Source organism: Plodia interpunctella, chromosome 30 (assembly GCF_027563975.2).
Source record: "Plodia interpunctella isolate USDA-ARS_2022_Savannah chromosome 30, ilPloInte3.2, whole genome shotgun sequence".
In the NCBI taxonomy this organism is placed as follows: domain Eukaryota; kingdom Metazoa; phylum Arthropoda; class Insecta; order Lepidoptera; family Pyralidae; genus Plodia; species Plodia interpunctella.
The window spans coordinates 3,477,022-3,500,963 of NC_071323.1; the positions used below are offsets into that span (position 1 = coordinate 3,477,022).

The 23,942-nt window shown below is 38.3% G+C and overlaps 1 protein-coding gene across 2 annotated transcripts in view; it reads right to left on the bottom strand.

Annotated features, from left to right (window-relative positions):
• The window catches only part of Tnks (tankyrase), a 31,962-nt gene that overhangs the window by 2,672 nt on the left and 5,348 nt on the right, over window positions 1-23,942 (bottom strand). The window contains exons 6-25 of one of the 2 annotated variants that reach the window (XM_053767263.2): window positions 23,233-23,377; window positions 22,130-22,238; window positions 20,091-20,182; window positions 19,432-19,557; window positions 18,358-18,481; window positions 17,385-17,495; window positions 15,986-16,151; window positions 15,161-15,229; window positions 14,264-14,429; window positions 13,648-13,793; window positions 12,723-12,796; window positions 11,608-11,776; window positions 10,643-10,706; window positions 9,343-9,552; window positions 7,300-7,412; window positions 6,545-6,708; window positions 5,678-5,835; window positions 3,094-3,256; window positions 2,051-2,177; window positions 516-672 (exon numbers count right to left, since the gene is read on the bottom strand). In XM_053767263.2, the coding sequence (XP_053623238.1) occupies window positions 516-672; window positions 2,051-2,177; window positions 3,094-3,256; window positions 5,678-5,835; window positions 6,545-6,708; window positions 7,300-7,412; window positions 9,343-9,552; window positions 10,643-10,706; window positions 11,608-11,776; window positions 12,723-12,796; window positions 13,648-13,793; window positions 14,264-14,429; window positions 15,161-15,229; window positions 15,986-16,151; window positions 17,385-17,495; window positions 18,358-18,481; window positions 19,432-19,557; window positions 20,091-20,182; window positions 22,130-22,238; window positions 23,233-23,377 (2,653 nt within the window). Of the gene's footprint in view, window positions 1-515; window positions 673-2,050; window positions 2,178-3,093; window positions 3,257-5,677; window positions 5,836-6,544; window positions 6,709-7,299; window positions 7,413-9,342; window positions 9,553-10,642; window positions 10,707-11,607; window positions 11,777-12,722; window positions 12,797-13,647; window positions 13,794-14,263; window positions 14,430-15,160; window positions 15,230-15,985; window positions 16,152-17,384; window positions 17,496-18,357; window positions 18,482-19,431; window positions 19,567-20,090; window positions 20,183-22,129; window positions 22,239-23,232; window positions 23,378-23,942 lie in introns of both variants that reach the window. The other variant, XM_053767262.1, reaches the window with a different exon arrangement.

Consider the following 23,942-nt stretch of genomic DNA (forward strand, 5'->3'; position numbering starts at 1 on the left):
ATGAGGTCCGTGTATAAAGAGAGAAGCGGTGGTGGTGTAATGATGTGACCGAAAGGTCCCAGGTTCGACTCCCACTCGTGCCACACGAGTTTGTACACCAATCTGACTCATGAATAGTAGTTTTCATCGACCACTACTTGCTTCCGGTGAAGGAGAACATCGCGAAGAAACCGGCACACTGGTTGATTATTAACTCGTTTGTGAAATGGAGAAGGCAATGGTAAACTTAACTAGCTTTTGCCCGCGTGTATTAATCTGCGAACAGAGAGACAGACTTACAAATTTATAATATTATTAATATATCGCCCAGAAAGTTGTCGTAACATCTGTTCCAACAAACAACCAACTGTTCCGTGTAATAACGCATTGTTTCCAAACAATAAGATATTCCGGTTCCAGTTAACCATAAACCAGTTCCATCAACCTGTTCCACAAACCCGTTCCGGTTTCGTGTTCCACATACCTGTTCCGTATAACTGTTGCACGTACCTGTTCCACAAACCTGTAGCACATACCTGTTCCCCCCTGTAGACCACGTACTCGGGGAAGCAGAGTCCGCCGTGGCTGGGCCGGCCGGCCACAGAGTGGTGTCCGGGCGGCGCGTGCGCCATCTTCATTGCGCTCAGCAGCTGGAACGCGCGCCCGAGCGTCACGCGGCAGAGGACCATTTGTCTGGAGGGAATTTATTTAGAATATGACATATGAAAAAGTGCCTACGAAGCCCCAATTTCCGAATGATTCGATTGTGATTTTGGAAAATTATTGGTACACTAATGCCGCGCCCCGTGACTTCGCTCCCGCGTTCTCGCGCTATATGTTATTCCAGGGTATATTCTACCCGTGTACCAAATTTCATAAAATTCAGTAGATTTTGCGTACATCCTAACGAGCTTTCACTATTATAATATTAGTAGGATATGTTACGGCTAAACTCCAAAGTACTACAGATAGCTTTTACTAGCCGATCCTAGATATATTACGAACAAAACTTTTCAAACCCAACTCGCGTATATTCACAATAAAAAAAATCTTTATATATACATATATTTATTACAAACTAAGTTTATTCTAAGCATCTCTTTCGCTATTAAGATGACGTACAGACGACATAGTACATTACGATAATTATTGCGCGAAACAAAGCCGAGCGCTATAAGAAGGCGTATGTAATATTAATGCACGCGTGTCGTATTACGTAAACGTCTAATAAGACACTGATATGCTATTACACTATTTTGGAGTGTTTTGAGAATTATATTTACATATAATTTTATTCTGTTTTTTTTAGTATACCGGCAACGTAAATACATCTGTGAAAATTTCTGAACGAATTTTCGATTAACTAGATGGCGCTTAACATTTTTAAATCGAGACGGTCTATCAGTTATAAACCAAACCACGTCGAGATCAAAAAATGTCGCGTATCTATAAAAATATTATATCATATCTATAATATATCGCATATCTATAAAATTCAGTAGATTTTGCGTGAGAGTACATCCTAACGAGCTTTCACTATTATAATATTAGAAGGATATGTTACGGCTAAACTACAAAGTACTACAGATAGCTTTTACTAGTTGAACCTAGATGCAGCCGGCTAGTTACAAAGTGATAAGGCTCCGCGTAAGTGTAACAACTAGACCGGATGCACCAGCTCTAGCCGGATAAAGGTGTAACTGCACTCCGGGCCACTAAAATAATTAAACTTAAAAGATGTAACAAACACCTGATTTTCTATAAAATATCTGTGACACAAGCAACAATGACAGAGGTAATAGGTTTTAAGTAGTTTAAGTATATTAAAGGCGTGAAATAATAATTTTCTATAAAAGAATATCTGTGACCGATCTCACCAAAGTTATGTCACATCTATTGTATAACTGTTACCTAGCTATAATATAGCTATGACAAAAGTAACAGCAAAAAATACCTGAGACAAAAGTACCAGCTATAAAATACCTGTGACAAATAACAACTTCTATAAATTACCTGTGACAAAAGTAACAGCTATAGAATACCTGTGACAAAAGTAACAGCTACAAAATACCTGTGACAGAGGTAACAGCTCCTGTCCTTGTGCGTGGGACAGCCGGAGCCGCCGCCGAAACCGTACACGTACTGGTTGGACTTCGACGAGTGCTCCGCGAAATATATACCGGCGCCGAACATACCACCTGCGTGCAAACATATTATCCTAAATTCAAATTCAAATTTAAATCATTTATTCAGAAATTAGACCTTCACAGGCACTTTTTCTCGTCAATCTTTATATTTATAGTTATTTCTCACAAGCTACAAACTACTGGCATTTCGGAACGACCACTGCTGAGAAGAAATGCCGAAAGAAACTCATTTCACACAGTGTTGGTCCCTATCATGCCTATTTAATTCATACTTATTACTCACAATAATCTATACTATTATTATAAAGAGGTAAGAGTTTGTGAGTTTGTACGTTTGAGGCGGGTAATCACTGAAACTGCCGAACCGATTTCAAAAGTTCTTTCACCATTAGAAAGGTACATTATCCAAGATTGCTATAGGCTATATTTCCATTAAATCCAGTAGAGGGACACCATCTAGAGGGAATCACACCATCTATTGTTGAAAATTTTTGTGTTTATCGCGTACAGACCCGATTGGGCTTCTTTTACACATATATGTATAGATATATATGATATATATGTATAGATAAAGTCTATCTATTTATAACTACGCCCAAGCATTCATTGTTTAACCTAAACCTAAAGTTAAATAAATAAATAAACATATCAGGACAAATCACAGAGATTGAGCCAGCCCCAAAGTAAGTTCAAGACTTGTGTTACGGGATACTGACTCAACGATACTATATTTTATAACAAATACATATATAGATAAACATCCAAGACCCGGGCCAATCAGAAAAGATCATTTTCCATCATGACCCGACCGGGGATCGAACGCGGAACCCCACTGTTCAGAGGCAAGCACTTCACCACCGCGCCACCGAGGCCACAAATTTTTAATCATTTTAAAATTAGTAAACTCACCGAAATTGTTCACCCATCATAACCCCGTCGCAAGCTGGAAGCCTTAACCTACACTCACCGATATAGGCGTGCCTTTCATCGAATCCCTTCTGGACAATAGCGTTGATGAAGGGAGATCCGTGAAACAGCATCCTTTCATTCGGCGCCCCGGCTTCCTCTGTGACCTCCCTTCGTCTGTGTTGATACCGCTCCCACAGACGACCATTCACAATTTTCTGTATCTGTACGAGAAATAAGCTACATTGCATTAAATAAATCGAGAGTCCAAGGCATTTCGCCCAAACTAGATTTTCAGTCACACTTTTTACAGGGCAAAAACATATTTTTTGCATGTATGTGTGTGTATGTATGTTTGTTTGTTTGTAACGCGACAACTTTCGAACCGTTAGTCTGCTTTTGATGAAATTTAAAAGGTATGTAGGATCTGTCAATATAATTTTTAAGTTCGCGGGGCAACAAAATCGGTTAAGTCGTTTTTGAAATATTCACGATTTTGTTAAAAAAAATGTGTTCGCGAGGTCTAAGTTCGCGGCGAACAAGCATAAAAATTGTGGCCTATGTCACTCCTGAAGGTTTCGCCTATCTCTGTGCCAAATTTCATCGAAATCGGCCCGGTAATTTTTGAGTTTATTCATTACAAACAAAAATACAAATCTTTTCTCTTTTTATCATTAGTATGGATTAGATTTGCACTGACACTTTTTCACGTCAAATTTAAATAACGCGGCCCATTATTATTGTATTATAATTATAATAAAATCTATTGTATTATAATTATAATAATATTATAATTGTAAAAAAATATAATATGTATATTTACATAATTTTTTCAAGTAATATAACAAATTAATTACAGTAAATCTCTAAACTTTGGTGCATGTTTTATTTCCGGATTGTATTGTCAACTTCTAAAGCATTTGATTGTGTAGATCATGAGACACTTTTGCGAAAGCTCACTCAGTACGGTTTTGATTCTAAATCAATTGAGCTAATAGCTTCTTACTTAAAAGATAGGTTACACATTGTTGATATTAATAACGTTAAATTAAATTGATGCAATGTAAAAATTGGCGTACCACAAGGCTCAATTCTAGGACCCTTTCTCTTCTTAGTTTACGTCAATGATCTGCCATACATGGTAGAAAAGCAGGCTGACATCGTGCTGTTTGCTGATGATACGTCATTAATCTTTAAAGTAGACCGCCACAGCGAAGACGTTGATGATGTAAATCGTATTTTGTCTACCATTTCGAATTGGTTTTCTGCTAATAACTTATTGCTGAATGCAAATAAAACCCAATGCATTAAATTTACACTTCCCAATGTTAGGCAGGCTCACGTCGACGTGACTCTGAATGGAGAACGCTTAGATTTTGTACTAAACACCAAATTCTTAAGAAGTACTATTACTAAGAGATTTTTTTTAAAGAGATTAATATTTTAACTTTACCCTCTCAATACATATTTGACAACATTATGCATGTCCGGAAAATTTTAAACATATTTAAAAAAGTTGGTGATTACACTGATAGAGCCTTACGTAATAAAGATAAATTGTGTGTCCCCGGGCATCGGTTGGCCAAAGTTAGAACGTCTTTTGTTGGGAACTGTATCCGTTTTTATAACAAATTGCCTAAATGGATTCTTGATTTGCCGGACAAAAAATTTAGAAATTATATAAAAGAAGTACTTTGTAAAAAGGCATATTCTGATGATTATGTGAACGACAATAATGTTTGGCCCAAGCATGGTGCAGTATCCTCATAACATATGATATACATCACTTATTGTAGTCAAAAAAATTACTTAAACTAAATTGAATAAAGAATTTTGAATTTGAATTTAGTTTTAATTTCAAATTCAAATTCAAAATTCTTTATTCAATTTAGGATGATATACATCACTTATTGACGTCAAAAATTACTTAAACCAAGTCTACTGCCGACTTCCAAAGCGCAGGTGAAGAAGAAGCGGCGCAACAAACTTCACCGCAGCCTTTTCTCCAAGGACGTCAATTAACAATTGTCATTATGTACCAAATAAACTATTTATCTCTCTCTCTCTCCCAAATGTTGAAAAAAATTTACGAAATTGATATAAAACACGATTATCCAAACAATATAAAAAACTACATGTCTCTCCCACATACTCGCGTTTCTCGATTATATTCGGGGTCAGTTTAAATATTAATAAACCTTGAAATATTGATTTTGGCTGTGATTTTACATCTGTCTCGCTCGCAAATTCAAAATTAAATCATTTATTCAGAAATTAGACCTTCACAGGCACTTTTTCACGCCAATTTCTATATTAAAAAGTTATTTCTCACAAGCTACAAACTACTGGCATTTCGGAACGACCACTGCTGAGAAGAAATGCCGAAAGAAACTTATTTTTCTTGAGAAGATGTTACTCCATCGTGACGTCACGTCAGTCATTTATCACGAAGCGTTGCGTTGGACGAGTGCGAAAAATGTGCATTTTCGTCGTATCTTTGGATGATTGTGATCCGAATGCTGATATATATATATATCGTCGATATATTATCGATCGTTTCTCACGAGAGACCAGAGAAACGAGATGACCAGTTCCCTCTGGCAGCAGCCGTTCACGAGTTGACGCATCACGGGAGGCTCACTCACCCTAACGACGTTGTAATGTGAGAAGTGTCCGCCCGCGTGTTCGCGGTGCGCGCGCACTGAAGCTTGCATCTCCCTCTCTACTATCGTGTACTCATTCTCGCCGCATTCGCCGTCCGGGTTAGCCGTAACTTCTATTAGTGTCGTACCGCCGTACCATTCTGTGGAATGGAATGTAAATATTAAGATTTTCTCAGCTTGTGAATTATTTTTATATAATTATTATGAGAAATAAAGTTTTAAATTTTGTCTTGATTTTCTCGATACTGGATAAATTATGATCGTTTCTGCATTGTGTCACATCACGAGTCCACGATACAAGTTTAATGGTTACATACATTTGACGACGGTGGCGCAGTGGTAAAGTTCTTGCCACTGAACCGAGAGGTCCCGGGTTCGATCCCCGGTCGGGTCATGATGGAAAATGATCTTTTTCCGATTGGCCCGGGTCTTGGATGTTTATCTATATATGTATTTGTTATAAAATATAGTATCGTTGAGTTACTTTCGAATTTACTTTGGGGCTAGCTTAATCTGTGTGATTTGCCCTAGTATATTTGTTTATTTACAAGCTTAGTGAGAGCTGTCGAGTGTTACCAGTAGGCAAATTTCTGGTAGCATGTTAGTACTGTGTAATATTTAGTAAAGGTCCAAGATATATGCCTTGTGGAACCCCTATGGAAATCCAAGGTAAATTACAGTATTCGAAAAAAATATTCCTTCAAACTAGGGAATTCTGCTTCTACGCATAACTTCTATTAAATCTAAACAGAGATAACTACATTTTTTTAAGTGAAAGTCAATGTTGAACTTGTCGAAAGCCTTATAAAGATCAATTTTTTTAAAAATAACTATCTATCCTTATCTAACCTTGTTGGTGCTGTAAAGCGCTCCTCGCAGCTTTGAGCAGCCGATGCCTGTGACCGTAAGCTGCCACGCCCACAGCCCTCAGATCTTCGTGGCACATCTCCGACAGGATGTCCACTGTGATCTGTTCTCGCTCTAACACGGAAGTCAATTGTTCTAGGCCGATTCTGTGAAAAAAAGGATTCTGTAAAATATGGGCCATACCCTATGTGTTATTCCAAGTTATATTCTATCCGTGAACTAAATTTCACGACAATCCGTCCCGTAGATTTTGCGTGAAAGAGTAACAAATGTGGCTTTTTGCTTTGTCATACAATATAGATTTTTTGATATTTGACCGACACTGGTTCGGTCGACTGGGTCTAGCTAAGAATCCGGGAGAACCTATTCTAGTCTAGTCTAGTTCTATTTCCCGTTCAGGCCTGAAGAGGCATGTATTTCGCTTTTTTGATCGAGGGGCCAGCTATGGCCCCTCAATTCCAGGAGTACCTATATTCCTTACAACCTAAAACAAGTTATAATCTATACCAATATTATAAATAGGTAAGCGTTTGTGAGATTGTATGTTTGAGGCGGGTAATCTCCATGACTACCGAACCGATTTCAAAAATTCTTTCACCATTAGAAAGGTACATTATCCAAGATTGCTATAGGATACATTTTATCTGAAAATTCCGACGCGAGCGAAGCCCCGGGCAACATCTAGCAAATGATATACATGTGAATTGACTCGACACTCAGCATAGACATATACTCACTGAGACAGGAAGGTCTGTAAGCACTCCGAGGTGGAGAGGGCGGAGGCCGGGCGGCCGGCGGCGTCCTCCAGACTGCCGCGGGAGCCCTCGGCCCAATAGTTACTCGGGACCACCTACAATAGTTAATTTAACATTGATCACGTGCCGGTGGTGTTAAGGCATCCCTTTTTTCGTATTGTTTCGTATATCCCATTTATCCTAATTTAATTTAACATAACGAGTTAAGCATATATGTTTTTTACATAATAATATTTTGACACACTTGTTTTTGGCATACCTTGTCAATAAGCATAATTATAGTTGAGGCTAATGTATTTTACCATAATTTCGATTTGCATAAAGCTATAGTGTAGCAGTAGGTCAGGGTGCGGCGGGGCGGCGCTCGGGCCACACATAAGCCGCCAATATGCTTTACAATATTATGCTTAAAAATTGTAATGCTTATAATATATATTAGGACAAATCACACAGATTGAGCTAGCCCCAAAGTAAGTTCGAGACTTGTGTTATGGGATACTAACTCAACGATACTATATTTTATAACAAATACATAAATAGATAAACATCCAAGACCCGGGCCAATCAGAAAAAGATCATTTTCCATCATGACCCGACCGGGGATCGAACCCGGGACCTCTCGGTTCAGTGGCAAGAACTTTACCACTGCGCCACCGAGGTCGTCTTATGGTAGATATGCGTAAAAAAATTATGCCTAAAACATTATGCCAAATTAATATTATGCGTAACTAGTATATTTAATGCATTGTATGCATTAAAATAGGGAATCGGTGGTTAAACCCTAAAATAGAACACGCAATCTATTGCGTGTTCTATATTAGACTCCAAGAATTATTAGGTGTTAGACGCATTTCTAAACTTTATTATAATATGTTAAGTATTTTTTAGAGTATTTATACTAACCAATTGTTTTGTACGCCGGACAGGCAGAAAACAGAAAGCTACGTAATAAAATTATACTATCTATGTACCTGTTCTCACAAATAAACAATTTAATTGATTGATTGATCAAAATTGTCGAACGTCTTCATATAAGGATCTAAATCATTCTATTTTACCTAGATACTTATATATTTTCTACAATTAATTTTTAATTGTTTTTGTATAAAAGTAATATTTTAGACATTTTTTTTTTTCAATCAATTATACCCAAACTAGTTTGGATGAAAAAGTTAATAAAATAATTTATATGATTTTGCATGTTCTTTTTATGGCTTGTTCTTTCAAATTCAAATTCAAAATTCTTTATTCAATTTAGGATGATATACATCACTTATTGACGTCAAAAAATTACTTAAACTAAGTCTACTGCCGGCTTCCAAAGCGCAGGTGAAGAAGAAGCGGCGCAACAAACTTCACCGCAGCCTTTTCTCCAAGGACGTCAATTAACAAATATAGGTCTTATATATATATTAAAAATTAGGAGGACGAATTTACATCATTATTAAAAATGACAAAATTTGAATAAATAAATAAAATAAAATATGTATTTCCAATAAAATTATCGAAAATTGTCACACAATATATATATATATATATAAATAAATAGAAAGCTAAATGTACAAAACGTACGTAATAATGTCATAAATCAATTACATATCTTATGAGGATACTGCACCACGCTTGGGCCTAATCTTGAACGCAATGAAAAATCAACAGGAAATCACCCTGTATTAACTTCTATGGCGTGGTAATAGCGGCGTGTTTGTAATGAATTTGGGTAGGTTGGTGTGCTGTTGACTGTACCAGCCACGTATATACAAATTGTACCCTATTTAACACAAAACAATAATATTTGATTTGGTTTTTGATTCTGTGACCTTATCAACTATCCTACTATCTTACGGTAAACACTCAAAATGTTACTCTTGACTTGAAATGCGCAGGAGTTGCGATCAGATTCCAAAAATAAACACACCAACTGACAGCTAACATTATTGATTATCTATATTTCAAATAAAACACAAAAAAACATCACACTGGAACGCGATGCCAACGGATTAGAAAATTCAAATTTTGACTCACTGGTAACGCTAAAGACACCGTGTCCCCGCTGGGCATGAGCACGGGTAGCTGCGGGGGCGGCAGGGGCGCCGGCAGGGGCGCTGGGGGCGCCTCCCCCGCCGCTGACGTCATCGCGTCTTGTAACAACGAGCGCACGTCTTCGGCGCCCGCTAATTCTAATGCCGTTTGACCTTCTTGGTTTTTTAAGTAAGGATCAGCGCCGTGAGCGAGCTGGTATGACGGAGAAATATTTAAAATACAAGTTTATATGTTGGACAAATTAAAAACCGACTTTCAATATTCATTTCGCTACAACTTTTGAACGGCTCGACCGATTTCGATTCAAACATATCTAAGAAACACAGCATGAAAATTAGCTATCAAATGAAAAAAAAAAAAAAGCACATCTAACCCCATTGACGAGCTACGGTGACACGTACACAGACAGACACACTTTTTGCGGTCGGGGGTTAAAAAAAACAAGATCAAAATCGGTTCAGCCGTTTGGCTGACATGCCACGGACAGACATACAGATACACAAGTTAAGCTTTATAACTCCTTAAAACACATATTAAAGACTGAAATAATCGATCGATCGAACTGAAATAATATATATCCTGAACACAGACAGAGAAAGCTATAGGTCATATATTCCATTTCGCTCCTACAAGAGATGTGCGCAAGCATACCCGCAGCTTCATCCGCGTGAATTTCCCATGGGAAATGTACTTTTTCCCGGAATCAAATATGTCCTTCTCCATACTCGGTATGAGAAACTTCAAGAATAAATGAAGCGAGACGAACAAACAAACTCACTTTCACATTTATAATATTAGTTGGAATACATGAGAAGAAAACGAGACAGAGCGTCGACATCTCCCTCATCACGTGCCCCAATCTACCACTATGTATGAGATTAACTAGATTGGAAAGTTGTATGGAAATCTTGTAGTTTCTATCTCATTTAGTTACACGTTACTTGTCCGTCATATTCTTTTCTTGGTCTATGTAAATCCTCCCAAGTGGAGTATATGACAACACGGTCCTTCGAGCCGGATAGATTGGCGTCAAAATTAATTAAATTGCCAATAGAGCATCACAAATATAATATGTTACAATACGGTCCTTCGAGCCGGATAGATTGCTGTTAAAATTAATTAAATTACCAATAGAGCATCACAAATATCATATAGTAGGTCCTTCGAGCCGGATAGATTGGTATTAACATTAATTAAATTGCCAATAGAGCATCACAAATATAATATATTACAACATGGTCCTTAGAGCCGGATAGATTGGTGTTGAAATGAAATAAATTACCAATAGAGCACACAGTTGCGTTCTAGCTTTGTGCGCCGCCTCGTGCAGTGGCGTGAATCCCCATCTGAAACAACAAACAATTTTCAATTAGTAACCGAGAAATGTATAAACAAAATTATAATAAAAAGCCGGGTTGCTCTCCGCGAGTGCCGGCGGAAGCGAAAACTTGAATATTAACGTCGTGCTTGACGTCTTACGAATTTACGATCAGGGTCACGCGTGTCCTGACGCGAGTTTAACATTTTTTACCCATCACAAGAAGTGCACAGCGCCGCTGAACAAGTTTTCACTTCAAAATTAGTTAGAATTGTTTATAAAAAATACAATCGGTACCAGATCCCCACACGATCCCCCCACTAGCCCTTATTCACTGAGAATAAGATCGATTCTTCTGTTTTCTCACCTGTCCGCAGAATTGGGTGGTGTCCTAGCCCACAACAGCAATACAGCCAACTCTAAATATCGCAGATACGTAACACGCAGCATTGTGCATCGGTACCAGCCAATTGACCCACACGATTCTAGCTCTTATATGATTAAGAATAAGGTGGATTCTTCTGTTGACTGACCTGTCTGTACCACACGATTCTAGTTCTTATATGATTAAGAATAAGGTTGATTCTTCTGTTGACTGATCTGTCTGTACCACACGATTCTAGCTCTTATATGATTAAGAATAAGGTGGATTCTTCTATTGACTGACCTGTCTGTACCACACGATTCTAGCTCTTATATGATTAAGAATAAGGTGGATTCTTCTGTTGACTGACCTATCTGTACCACACGATTCTAGCTTCCTTATTTAGCTGAAAATAAGGTTGAATCTCACCTGTCCGTATGTCCGTAGTGTTCGGTGGTGTCTTGGTGGTGCCCCTGTGGCACCAGCCCCCCCCCCCCCCCCCCCCCCCTCTCCTGTCCCACCCCATTCCAATCCTTATGTAGCTAAAAATAAGGTTGAATCTCACCTGTCCGTAGCATTAGGCGGCGTCCCAGCCCGCAACAGCAACGCAGCCAACTCGAGATGTCCGTAAGACGCCGCGTTGTGCAGCGGCACCAGCCCGCCCTTGTCGCGCGCGGACACCGCAGCCCCGGCCGCCAGGAGCGCCTCCGCCACTTCCAGGTTGTTGTACCCGGCTGTGAACACATCCTGAATAATACTCAATACCTACAAGTTACATCAGTTGTTATTACATTCGCACAAGCCTTATCCGGCCACGCAAAAACATATTGACATAAAATAGGAATGATTGTTTACATGCAATAATTAATTACGTTATTATTTATCATGAAAAATGACAAATTTCAACAAATGTCAATTATGTTTGGGCCGATCGGGAAAAAAACTCTTTAACTGAGTAAAAACATTGGTTACATAGGCCACGTTTTCAGTTCTTTTAAGAACTTCTCACGAGGCAGCATATTATAATCTAACGGGTAAAACCATAATAAAAAGCCTAGCCTATTTCACTCGTGAAGTTTTCGCGCATCTATGTGCCAAATTGCATCAAAATCGACACAGTAGTTTCTGAGTTTATTCGCTACAAACATTTACACTTTTTAATATTAGTATGGATATATAATAGCCCCGTCCCGAATTCTCTCCGAGTAATTTTACATCTAAACCTTTCTCAGGAATCACTCTATCTATTGGTGAAAACCGCATGAAAATTCGTGTAGCAGTTTTAGAGTTTATCGCGAATTGAGATTTCTTTTCGACAACCCTAAATAGAGTAAAAAATTATATATATATATATATATATATATATATATATATATATATATATATATATATATATATATATATATATATATATATATATATATATATATATATATATATATAAAGACAAATCACACAGTTTGAGCTAGCCCCAAAGTAAGTTCGAGACTTGTGTTATGGGATACAACAACAAATACATATATAAACATTCAATCAGAAAAAGATCATTTTCCATCATGACCCGATCGGGGATCGAACCCGGGACCTCTCGGTTTAGAGGCAAGCACTTCACCACTGCGCCACCGAGGTCGTCATTACGTTACATGTAAAAAAATATATATAAGTTTGTTAACAACTCACCAGCTAAGTGCAGAGGCGTGGAGTTCCGTCCGTGCGTGTCTCGGCAGTTCACATTTTGTGGGGTTATTAATTTCCTTTTAAAAAAAATCATAAATAAATAAATAAAATAAATATATTAGGACAAATCACACAGATTGAGCTAGCCCCAAAGTAAGTTCGAGACTTGTGTTATGGGATACTAATTCAACGATACTATATTTTATAAATAGATACATATATAAATAAACATCCAAGACCCGGGCCAATCAGAAAAAGATCATTTTCCATCATGACCCGACCGGGGATCGAACCCGGTACCTCTCGGTTCAGTGGCAAGAACTTTACCACTGCGCCACCGAGGTCGTCAAAATATTATAGTATTGCTAAAGCAATTATTGTGTAATATTTTTTAGGTTTAAACTTGTAACTTGTTTTGTGCGATATATACAAGATGATTTCTTGTACATTGTCATTGTTGTATGTACACGCTCAGTCGACGGTGCTGAACAACTTCTCGTATGGAAGCAACCTTGAAATCGCGAGATAAATATCAGCTGATCCATACATTTTCCGCAAGTTAGAGAGTATTTAATTTTGTATGGAACAGCTGATTTTTTTTTTCTCGCGATTTCGGTGTTACTCCCGTACTGAATGTTGTTCAGGATCGTGGACTGAGCGTGTAGACAAAATATTGCTTATATTATCTTCTGTATTTCTTTGATGCAATAAAAAGTATTGTATTGACTGCATTGTATTGTAATGTATTAAAATCAATTTAGTACTTTTTGAATTTATCCATTATAAATTTAAAAAAAAAAAAAACAAAAATATAAATCTTTTTATAATATTAGTACGGAAGGATGGAAATCTGGATTAGTCTAATACTGCACATTAAAAGCTTTTACGCTGATGTTGTAAGACGAGAGAGATAGAGAGAGAGATAGACCTGGCGCGGGCGAGGTCGCCGCGCTTGGCGGCGTCGAGCAGCGCCGCGTCGCCGCGCAGCGCGTCCGCCGTGTCCGCGTCCGCCGCCGGCACCAGCTGCAGCGGCGTCAGCCCGTCGCGGTTGCGGCGCAGCGGGTCCGCGCCGTGCTGGAAAGTGACTCCTTGAGGAACACCGCCCGCACAAAGTGAGCGGGCTCCAGGGGTGCCTTGAGGAACACCGCGTCATTTTTGTTCCAATTATTGGAACAAAGTGAGTGGGCTCCAGGAAGCTGCCTTGAGGAACACCAGCTATGTTTACAACAGTTGCTAATAAAAAAATAGCCAAATCTTCAAAATTTTAACGCTGACCCTGGGCTTCACGGCGTCATAGCCCCAAATGCAACCGTGAATACGCGAAGATAAGAGTGTGATTAATAAAAAATAAATTGTGGATTCGACGAAACTGCCTTGAGCAGCCACTTTTTATTACAATTAATTCAAGTTCACTAATGTTGTTAAATCAATTCAAATTTACTGATAAAAAAGTCAGTGGGCTCCAGGTAGCAACCTTGAGGAACGCCGCCATTTTTTCCCCCAAAATCCTTACTACAAAGTTAAAAATAACTATTTTATCTTACCTTTAACAATAATCTAACTATATCAGCCTTGCCCTTGGCAGCCGCCTCATGTAGAGGGGTGAATCGCCACAGATCTGCAGCGTTCACGCCCGCGCCAGCGCTTACTAACGCTTCAGTCACTTCGTAATGTCCGTACGAACACGCGTTGTGTAATGGAACGAGGCCGCTGGAGATAATAATATAGAATTTCAAAAGTCCATTGTTAACTTGTAGAATTTATGTGAAATGTCGTCGTTTTCAATATATTATTTTATTTATTTATCTATTTATGTACACAACATAACAGTGTAAATATAAAACTTACAAATAGTATAAAGTTAATACTTATTTCTATATAGTACACCTTCGATAGAAGAAGATTTGTCTGTCTTTACTTTTGAATAAAATCAATATTTGTCCTGTAAGACGGCAACAATATGCGTTATCAGCCAATGACGAAAAATAAACTCCACAACAAAAATTTTGTAACAACTTTTATTAAGAAGTCATCACCATAAACGTAATATTTAATGTAGCTGACGAACAAACAAATAGCTTTCTTCAAATTCAAATCATTTATTCAGAAATTAGACCTTCACAGGCACTTTTTCTCGTCAATTTTTATATTTATAGTTATTTCTCACAAGCTACAAACTACTGGCATTTCGGAACGACCACTGCTGAGAAGAAATGCCGAAAGAAACTCATTTTTCTTGAGAAGATGTTACTCCATCGTGACGTCACGTCAGTCATTTAGCACGGAGCGTTTGGTCGTGTTCAAAAGCGTGTGATTTTATTTTCGTCATATCTTTGAAAGCATTGTCATTATCACAGTATTTTTTTCACTGGTGTTTCTAATGTTATAACGGCCTTCGAATAGTCATAAAAAAATATATATCTACTCTATGTGTCACTTACCCCTTGTCTTTGGCATGGACGTCGGCGCCTCTCTGTAGTAATAATTGAGCGAGTGGAAGCCTATTGTACCTGAAATGATTAAAAGTAAAATAAATAAATATATCAGAACAAATCACACAGATTGAGCTAGCCCCAAAGTAAGTTCGAGACTTGTGTTACGGGATACTAACTCAACGATACTATATTTTATAACAAATACATATATAGATAAACATCCAAGACCCGGGCCAATCAGGAAAATATTATTTTCCATCATGACCAATAATGACCATATAAAAAAAAACATTGATTTTCTAAAAAAAACTCTTTCAAAAGACATTATTCAGGACTAATCTAAGACAGTCTCGAGAGCCAACATCATATCCTAATCATAACTAATATTATAAATGCGAAAGTAAGTTTGTTTGTTACCTCTTCTCTCGCTCTATCTACTCAACCAATCTTCTTGAAATTTTGCATACATATAGTTTGAAGTACGGAGAAGGACATAGGGTGCCTTTCATCGCGGAAAAATAATTGAGATCAACTCAGAGCCAGTTAACATAATGATCAGGACCTATCTCATATAGTCTAAGAGACACTTCCTCACATAGTCTAAGAGACACTTGCTCACATAGTCTAAGAGACACTTGCTCACATAGTCTAAGAGACACTTGCTCACATAGTCTAAGAGACACTTGCTCACATAGTCTAAGAGCCACTTGCTCACATAGTCTAAGAGACACTTGCTCACATAGTCTAAGAGACACTTGCTCACATAGTCTAAGAGCCACTTGCTCACATAGTCTAAGAGACACTTGCTCACATAGTCTAAGAGCTACTCACCCGGCAGCGAAGTGTAGAGGCGTCGAATGTCTGCCATCAACGTCCCTACAGTTGACCAGCCGTGGTCTTAGATCCAATATACTCTTGGCCGTCTCCACGTCACCGGTCCTGGCCGCCTCTAGTAGACGGAGAGCCGCCGCGTTTGCGCATGCGTCGGTAACTGGTTCTGAACGTGATGAAAAGAAATCTATATATCTATTCTATATAAATAGGAGAAGACACTGAATGACTGACTGACATATCGACGCCCAAACAGTCGACTACAAACTTCAAATTTAGCACGTAGGTTCCTAATGTGGCCTATATTTTTTTTTGTATAAAAAAAAAAACTTTAAAAAATTATGTTTTAATATTTGTTATTTGAAGAAATAAATAAAATTTTCTATCTAGTGTCTATATACAGGGTCGCTGGTATCAAACGCGAAACCTCCTAAAGACTACTCGGGTACATCGAAACAAGCAACTTTTATTCTACGACTTTTTGTGATTAGTATTTTTTTTTCATATAAAAAATACAATCTAATTTGCGATTCCACACATGTTAACTGTATGCAATAGCCGAGCGACACGAGGCAGTACAGTAGCGTTATGTAGCGGAATCGAACATAGAGTTAACGTTTTATAGAAACGACATTAAAACTAAAAGTTTTTTTATTTTATTTATTACGTTTAGACAAAAGTCGTAGAACAAAAGATGTCAGTCTCTATGTACCTCATGTGCCTTTGGAAGGTTATGCGTTAGGCACCAGTAACCCTGTATATATGGATATGTACTTCAATACGTTCACTGTTTTTGCCCAGAGTAATAGCCAAGCCAATTTTGTGAGCGCAATATTTTTTATATGTATACTTGTTTATGTTTTGAACAATTTTGTTGTTTTGATCGATTTAATCGACCCAGCTCGCTCGCTCGCCAATTTTTATATGTCTCGGAGGAAGTTGTATGAATAAATTAAAATGAACAACTTTTTGTTTTTTTTTAATACCTTAGGTAGGTAAAAATATGTGTCTGACGCAAAATATGTGTCTGACGCAAAATTACTATTTCTTCTAAGAAATGCTAGTAGTTTGTAGCTTTGATAAGTATTATTTTAGTATGTGTCTGTTTATGCGTTAGACACCAGTAACCCTGTATATGTAACTTATAATAATGTTTTAGTATTTAAAGAAAATAATTAAATATACTCACAGTCGTCACAACCACGGCTGTCACCTATATGAGAGAGAGAGAGAGAGAGAGAAGGAGGGAGAGGGGGGGAGAGAGAGGGAGAGAGAAAGAGAGAGGGAGAGAGAGGGAGAGAGAGGGAGAGAGAGGGGGGGGGGAGAGGGGGGGGAGAGAGGGGGAGAGAGAGAGAGAGAGATCTTTAGAACCAGCAATCTTTTTCCTTCGGTCTCTCACCTGTGATATAAGTGGTGTCCGGTTGCAGTCTCGAAGAGTGTCGCTCCAACATCGACATCGATAGTTGCAGAGAATTTGGTGCGGCGTTCGTACTGGCGTTCACTTTCGCACCTGAAACAGATGTTTAAGTCAGTCGTATTCCCAACTAGTTTTCGCCCGCGGATACGCCCGCGTGTATTTAAGAAGAACAGAACAGAACAGAACAGAACAGAACAGAATAAAGTTTATTCAAAAAACTACAGACACACACACATAATAACCAAAAAAAAATTGAGTTAAAAAGAAAAACAAAACGTGGGTAAGTACAAAAAGTGTAGTTATGTGTGTGTGTGCTGCAGTCATCTAAACAGGCCACAACTCAGTGATGTTATTACTGTAGGGGCAATACACTGATTTTCAGTCGGAGCCTTTACTACTAAGCGGGTGCTGGTGCGAGACACGAGTGCAGTAATATAGTGCTTAAAATATGTACCTAGTGAAATATATACTGGGATACTACGATACGCTATTTCCCACGAGACCAGACGACGTGGTGAAATAATTCGGCAAAACTGGCATGGTCTCAATAGTTAGGTGGTCAAGACCACTGTCCCGGATATACAAATAAATATATTAGAACAAATCACACAGATTGAGCTGGCCCCAAAGTAAGTTCGAGACTTGTGTTACGGGATACTAACACAACGATACTATATTCTATAACATATACATATATAGATGAACATCCAAGCTCCGGGCCTGGATCGAAAGGTTCCAGGTTCGTATCCTACTCGCGCCACACGAGTTTGTACTCCAATCTGACTCATGTATAGTAGTTTTCATCGACCACCACTTGCTTCCGGTGATGGAGAACATCGCGAGGAAACCTGCACACTGGCGGACAGTTTAGTTCACTAGTGCGTACGCGACCACCTGCCGCTAGACGGCGGTGAGTAGTCGTAGAAGTCATGTCAGATGCCTTTAGGCGACTCACCGTGTCGTATCAAGATATCCATGGCGTCGACATGCCCTAATTCAGTAGCGATCTGTAGCGGCGTCTGTCCGGCTTTGTTCTTTTCGTTCACGAGCGCGCCTTTCCTTATCAATATCTCGATGACCTGAATACAAAATTCTTCATTCAATTCAGGATGATATACATCACGCATTGACGTCAAAAAAATTACTTAAACCATGTCTACTGCCGGCTTCCAAAGCGCAGGTGAAGAAGAAGCGGCGCAACAAACTTCACCGCGGCCTTTTCTCCAAGGACGTCAATTAACAAATATAGGTCTTATACATATATTAAAAATTAGGAGGACGAATTTACATCATTATTAAAAATGACAAAATTTGACTGAATAAATAAAATAAAAGTTGTATTTCCAATAAAATTATTGAAAAAAATATATTGTAATAAATATATCTATAATTATGTATATATTATTCATCCTCATATCATATGTAATTGATTTATGACGTTTTGTACATTTATATATATATATATATATATATATATAAATATATATATATAGATAGATAGAGAGCGAAAATCACTGTACAATAAAAAACAAACAAAGTAGCTTCCCGTTGTCTGTCCCTATGTGTGCTTAGATCTTTTAAACTACGCAACGGATTTTGATGCGAGTTTTTTTTTATAGTGTATTTCTTATGGTTTTACCTGAGCGAAGCCGGGAGGAGACGCTAGTAGGATATGTAGCATGATAGGGACCGACACTGTTCAAATGAGTTTCTTTCGGCATTTCTACTCAGCAGTGAATTTTAAAGGCCATAAGAACGAAATTAGCTTGTAACTACTCGAGTTAGGGAAGATTGCTAAAGCTGGCACTGGGAATATGTATCTTATTGTTACTGACATAAGGACCAAACTCGCCTATTTCTACTCTAGTTGTTCGCTGGTATTTGGTTACAACGCAAGCTAGAAACATGAACTTTATTAGTACAGACATAAGGACCAAACTCGCCCGTTTCTACACTTGTGCTGAAACCTTATTAAAACTAGCGCTGGGAACGTGAACCTTATCGATAAAGGCATAAAGACCAAACTCGCCTGTTTCCGCTTGTGGTAGACGCTGTTGGCGGCGCAATGCAACGCTCTGTCCCCGCTACTCGGGTGTTGGAAGTTCACTAGAGTTTCCACGGAGCAATCGCCGAGGGAACTAGTGGACGGGGATTCCTGTGGATTCTATAATAACATGTTAAGACGATACACAACGGCACACTAGCGCCGCCATCACAGTTCTACCAATTTCTTTTGTCTATTAGCGAAAACTAAAAAAGCCTCTTCAATTTAAATAAATAAATATATCAGGACAAATCCACACAGATTGAGCTGGCCCCAAAGTAAGTTCGAGACTTGTGTTATGGGATACTAACTCAACGATACTATATTTTATAACAAATACATATATAGATAAACATTCAATCAGAAAAAGATCATTTTCCATCATGACCCGACCGGGGATCGAACCCGGGACCTCTCGGTTCATAGGCAAGCACTTCACCACTGCGACACCGAGGTCGTCAAAAATTGTTCCACACTAGCTGTTTAACCGCGGTGAAATTCCCTCGGGAATAGGTTTTTTTTCTTTATATTAAAATAGCATTGTGATAGTAGAATTAAAACTATCCATTGCGCATTTAAAGCAAAATATTATATAGTTTTCCAGATTCTACGCTGAGCACGCCAAATTATAATCAAAACGATACCTGGGCATTCGCACAAACGTGCAGCAACTTCTTTACACGGGCCGGTTCGGCCAGACGACACGCCTCCAACAGACAATGACCGCGATATTCCACTGAAAATATAAATTCACATGAAACAAGAACAACACATGTAATATTGCATTCTACTCGTGAACAACTGCTGCCGGGGGAACTGGTCAGCTCGATCTTTTATTAAAAGTTTTTTTTGTTTGGTTAATTATATATATAAGTATATATATATTTTTTGTCCTTTCATCAGCACTTGATCACAATCATAATATGTTTCAGTATACCTTTTGACCATGTATTTTATTGTGTGCTTACATTGTTATATTACTGATAAAAACTATACATAAATTTATATTTAAAAATGGTAAGCCCTTCTGTCATGATAGGGACCAACACTGTTTGAATGAGTTTCTTTCGGCATTTCTTCTCAGCAGTGGTCGTTCCGAAATGCCAGTAGTTTGTAGCTTTGGTAAACATCATTTAATTTAGAATATGACGTGAAAAAGTGCCTGTGAAGGCCTAATTTCTAAATAAATGATTTGATTTTGATTGATTTTGATTCATGTTATTCTTACAATGTGTTCACGACATGAATTTAACTTTCTTATACAATACATCCACAACAAGCTTCGTACAGTTACATAAATATATATATATATATAAACAAGCGTTATTTACTAATCAACGCCCAGCCTGAACCATATAACCATATAAGCTATAAAAGCGAGATTTGGGCAGTAGCTTTAGGTTATTACGTAGTGCTCAAATAAGAAAGGAATTTTCAAAATTCGACCCGTGAAGGGGTAAAAAGGTTGGGTGTAAAGTTTGTATGGAAAATAACGAAAATCTTTACTGATCTACTTGAAAATTGGCACAAATGCTATGCAACATAAATAATGAAACCCGTGTTTCAGGATTAAAAGAACAAAAAATATTTATTTATTCATTCATACAACCACCATTACAGGTATACACATAACGACTTATATACTATTAACTATAACACATAACCTGACAAATAAAGTTACTCTTGTGAATTCACTCAAGGCGCACGAGAATATGTCCACTCGCTCATGGATCATATTAATGTTTTTAATACCTCGTGTAAAAGTCATTTTGGCCAACAGATTTTCAAATTCAAATTCAAATCATTTATTCAGAAATTAGACCTTCACAGGCACTTTTTCTCGTCAATATTTATAGTTATTTCTCAAAAGCTACAAACTACTGACATTTCGGAACGACCACTGCTGAGAGGAAATGCCGAAAGAAACTCATTTGAACAGTGTTGGTACCTATTTGGCCTCAAGGGTTGTTAAATGAGGAGTGGACAGCTCAGCGGTTAACACCATCGAATTCGCGTTGTTCCTGTTGATGGTTCGAATCCTGAGCTTCAATTATTTTGTATTAAATCTGATTTCTTAGATTTATTATGGTTTCAACCGTGGTTTTACACGAGCGAAGCCGGGACGGGCTGCTAGTATTATAGAAATCAAATCATTTATTGACGACCTCCGTGGCGCAGTGATAAGATTCTTGCCACTGAGCCGAGAGGACCCGGGTTCGATCCCCGGTGGGGTCATAATGGAAAATGATCTTTTTCTGATTGGTCCGGGTCTTGGATGTCTATCTATATATGTATTTGTTATAAAATATAGTATCGTTGTGTTAGCATCCCATAACACAAGTCTCGAACTTACTTTGGGCCTAGCTCAATCTGTGTGATTTGTACTAATATATTTATTTATTTTGTTATACACAAATTAGACCTTCACAGGCGATTTTTCGCGACAAATCTTATATCAAACTAGCTTATATCCACAACTTCGTGTGCGATCAGAAATCCGTTTCCCTTGGGAATTTCAAGAAATCCCTCCTTACGCTTAGATCTTTAAAACTACGCAACGGATTTTGATGCGGGGTTTTTGTTTTTTTTTTTTGATAAACAGTGTGATATCTGTGGATGGTTTAAGTGTGTAATTATTAAGGTTTGACCCGAGCGAAGCCGGGTCGCGTAACTAGTTACTTACAAGCCAATCGCTCCTGCAGCTCCCTGGTGGGCGCCACGTCGAGCGCGGACTTCCCGTGACAGTTAAGCAGGGTCGGATCCGCGCCCTCGCTCAGTAATAGCGAGCAAACCTGAAAACATTACATATAATAAGCTGGGTTCCCTATTTTTGTGCATACAATTTTATGTCACGATTCATAACTTGTATGTGAAATGGAGAAGGCAATGACAAACCACTCTATTGATCATGTCAAGAAACGTGTGTTTCATTCCACGTAATGACCACGACCCTAGGCCATGAGGAACACGTCTATGAAGAAGAATATTACTTATTACTTATCATAATAACAGTTACGCACGATATTAATTTGGCATAATGTTTTAGGCACAATTTTTTTACGCATACCTACCATAAGCATAACAATTTTTAAGCATAATATTGTAAAGCATACTGGCGGCTTATGTGTGGCCCGAGAGCCGCCCCGCCGCACCCTGACCTACTGCTGCACTATAGCTTTATGCGAATCGAAATTATGGTAAAATACATTAGCCTCAACTATAATTATGCTTATTGACAAGGTATGCCCGAAAACAAGTGTGTCAAAATATTATTATGTAAAAAAAATATATGCTTAACTCGTTATGCTAAATTAAATTAGGATAAAAAATTTTGCGGAAAAATAGGGATCCCTACTACTCGTAGATGTTTACACGCAGTTTCGCCCGTTAAATTCCCTCGGGAACAGTCTTATCTACGTACTAGATGTTGCCCGGGGCTTCGCTCCCGCGGGAATTTTGTGATAAAATATAGCCTATAGCAATCTTGGATAATGTACCTTTCTAATGGTGAAAGAGTTATTGAAATCGGTTCAGTAGTTTCGGAGATTACCCGCCTCCAGTGACCCGGGTATTACTTTCTTTTCGTTAATCCACATTAATATTATGAAGAGAACAGATTTGTATTTCTGTTTGTAATGAACAAACTCAAAAACCGATTTTGATGAAATTTGGAACAGATATACACGAACCCTACCTTTTTTAAATTGTGGTTTCACCTGAGCGAATCCGGGCGGACCGCTAGTATAGACGAGAAAGAGTGAAGAGAAGAGAAGAAGTAGTACTCACCTCAAGCCTCGCCTTGCTGGCGGCCTCATGCAACGGAGTGAAGGCCCACAGGTCCGTAGCGTTGACGTCTGCGCCTGCGCGGACCAGCAGCTCCGTCACCTCGTAGTGGCCGTACGAACACGCGTTGTGGAGGGGCACTAACCCGCTAGAGCGAGAGAAAACAATTAAATAAATAAATATATCAGGACACATCACACAGATTGAGCTAGCCCCAAAGTAAGTTCGAGACTTGTGTTATGGGATACTGACTCAACGATACTATATTCTATAACAAATACAGATTTTTGTCGGACGTTAAATGCGTCGCTGACGACAAAGAAAGCTTGTGGCAAAAATGACATTTTTGTAAAAAAAACTTGTTCTTTATTTATTTATTATTAATGACGACCTCGGTGACGCAGTGGTAAAGTGCTTGCCTCTGAACCGTGAGGTCCCGGGTTCGATCCCCGGTCGGGTCATGATGGAAAATGATATTTTTCTGATTGACCCGGATCTTGGATGTTTATCTATATATGTATGTTATAGAATATAGTATCGTTGAGTTAGCATCCCATAACACAAGTCTCGAACTTACTTTGGGGCTAGCTCAAACTGTGTGATTTGTCCTAATATATATATATATATTTATTTTAACAGTTTATGTACAAGAGACAGTAAATAAGTACAAAGGTGATTTTTCATCGAAACGACTCTGCAACAATCCATATTAA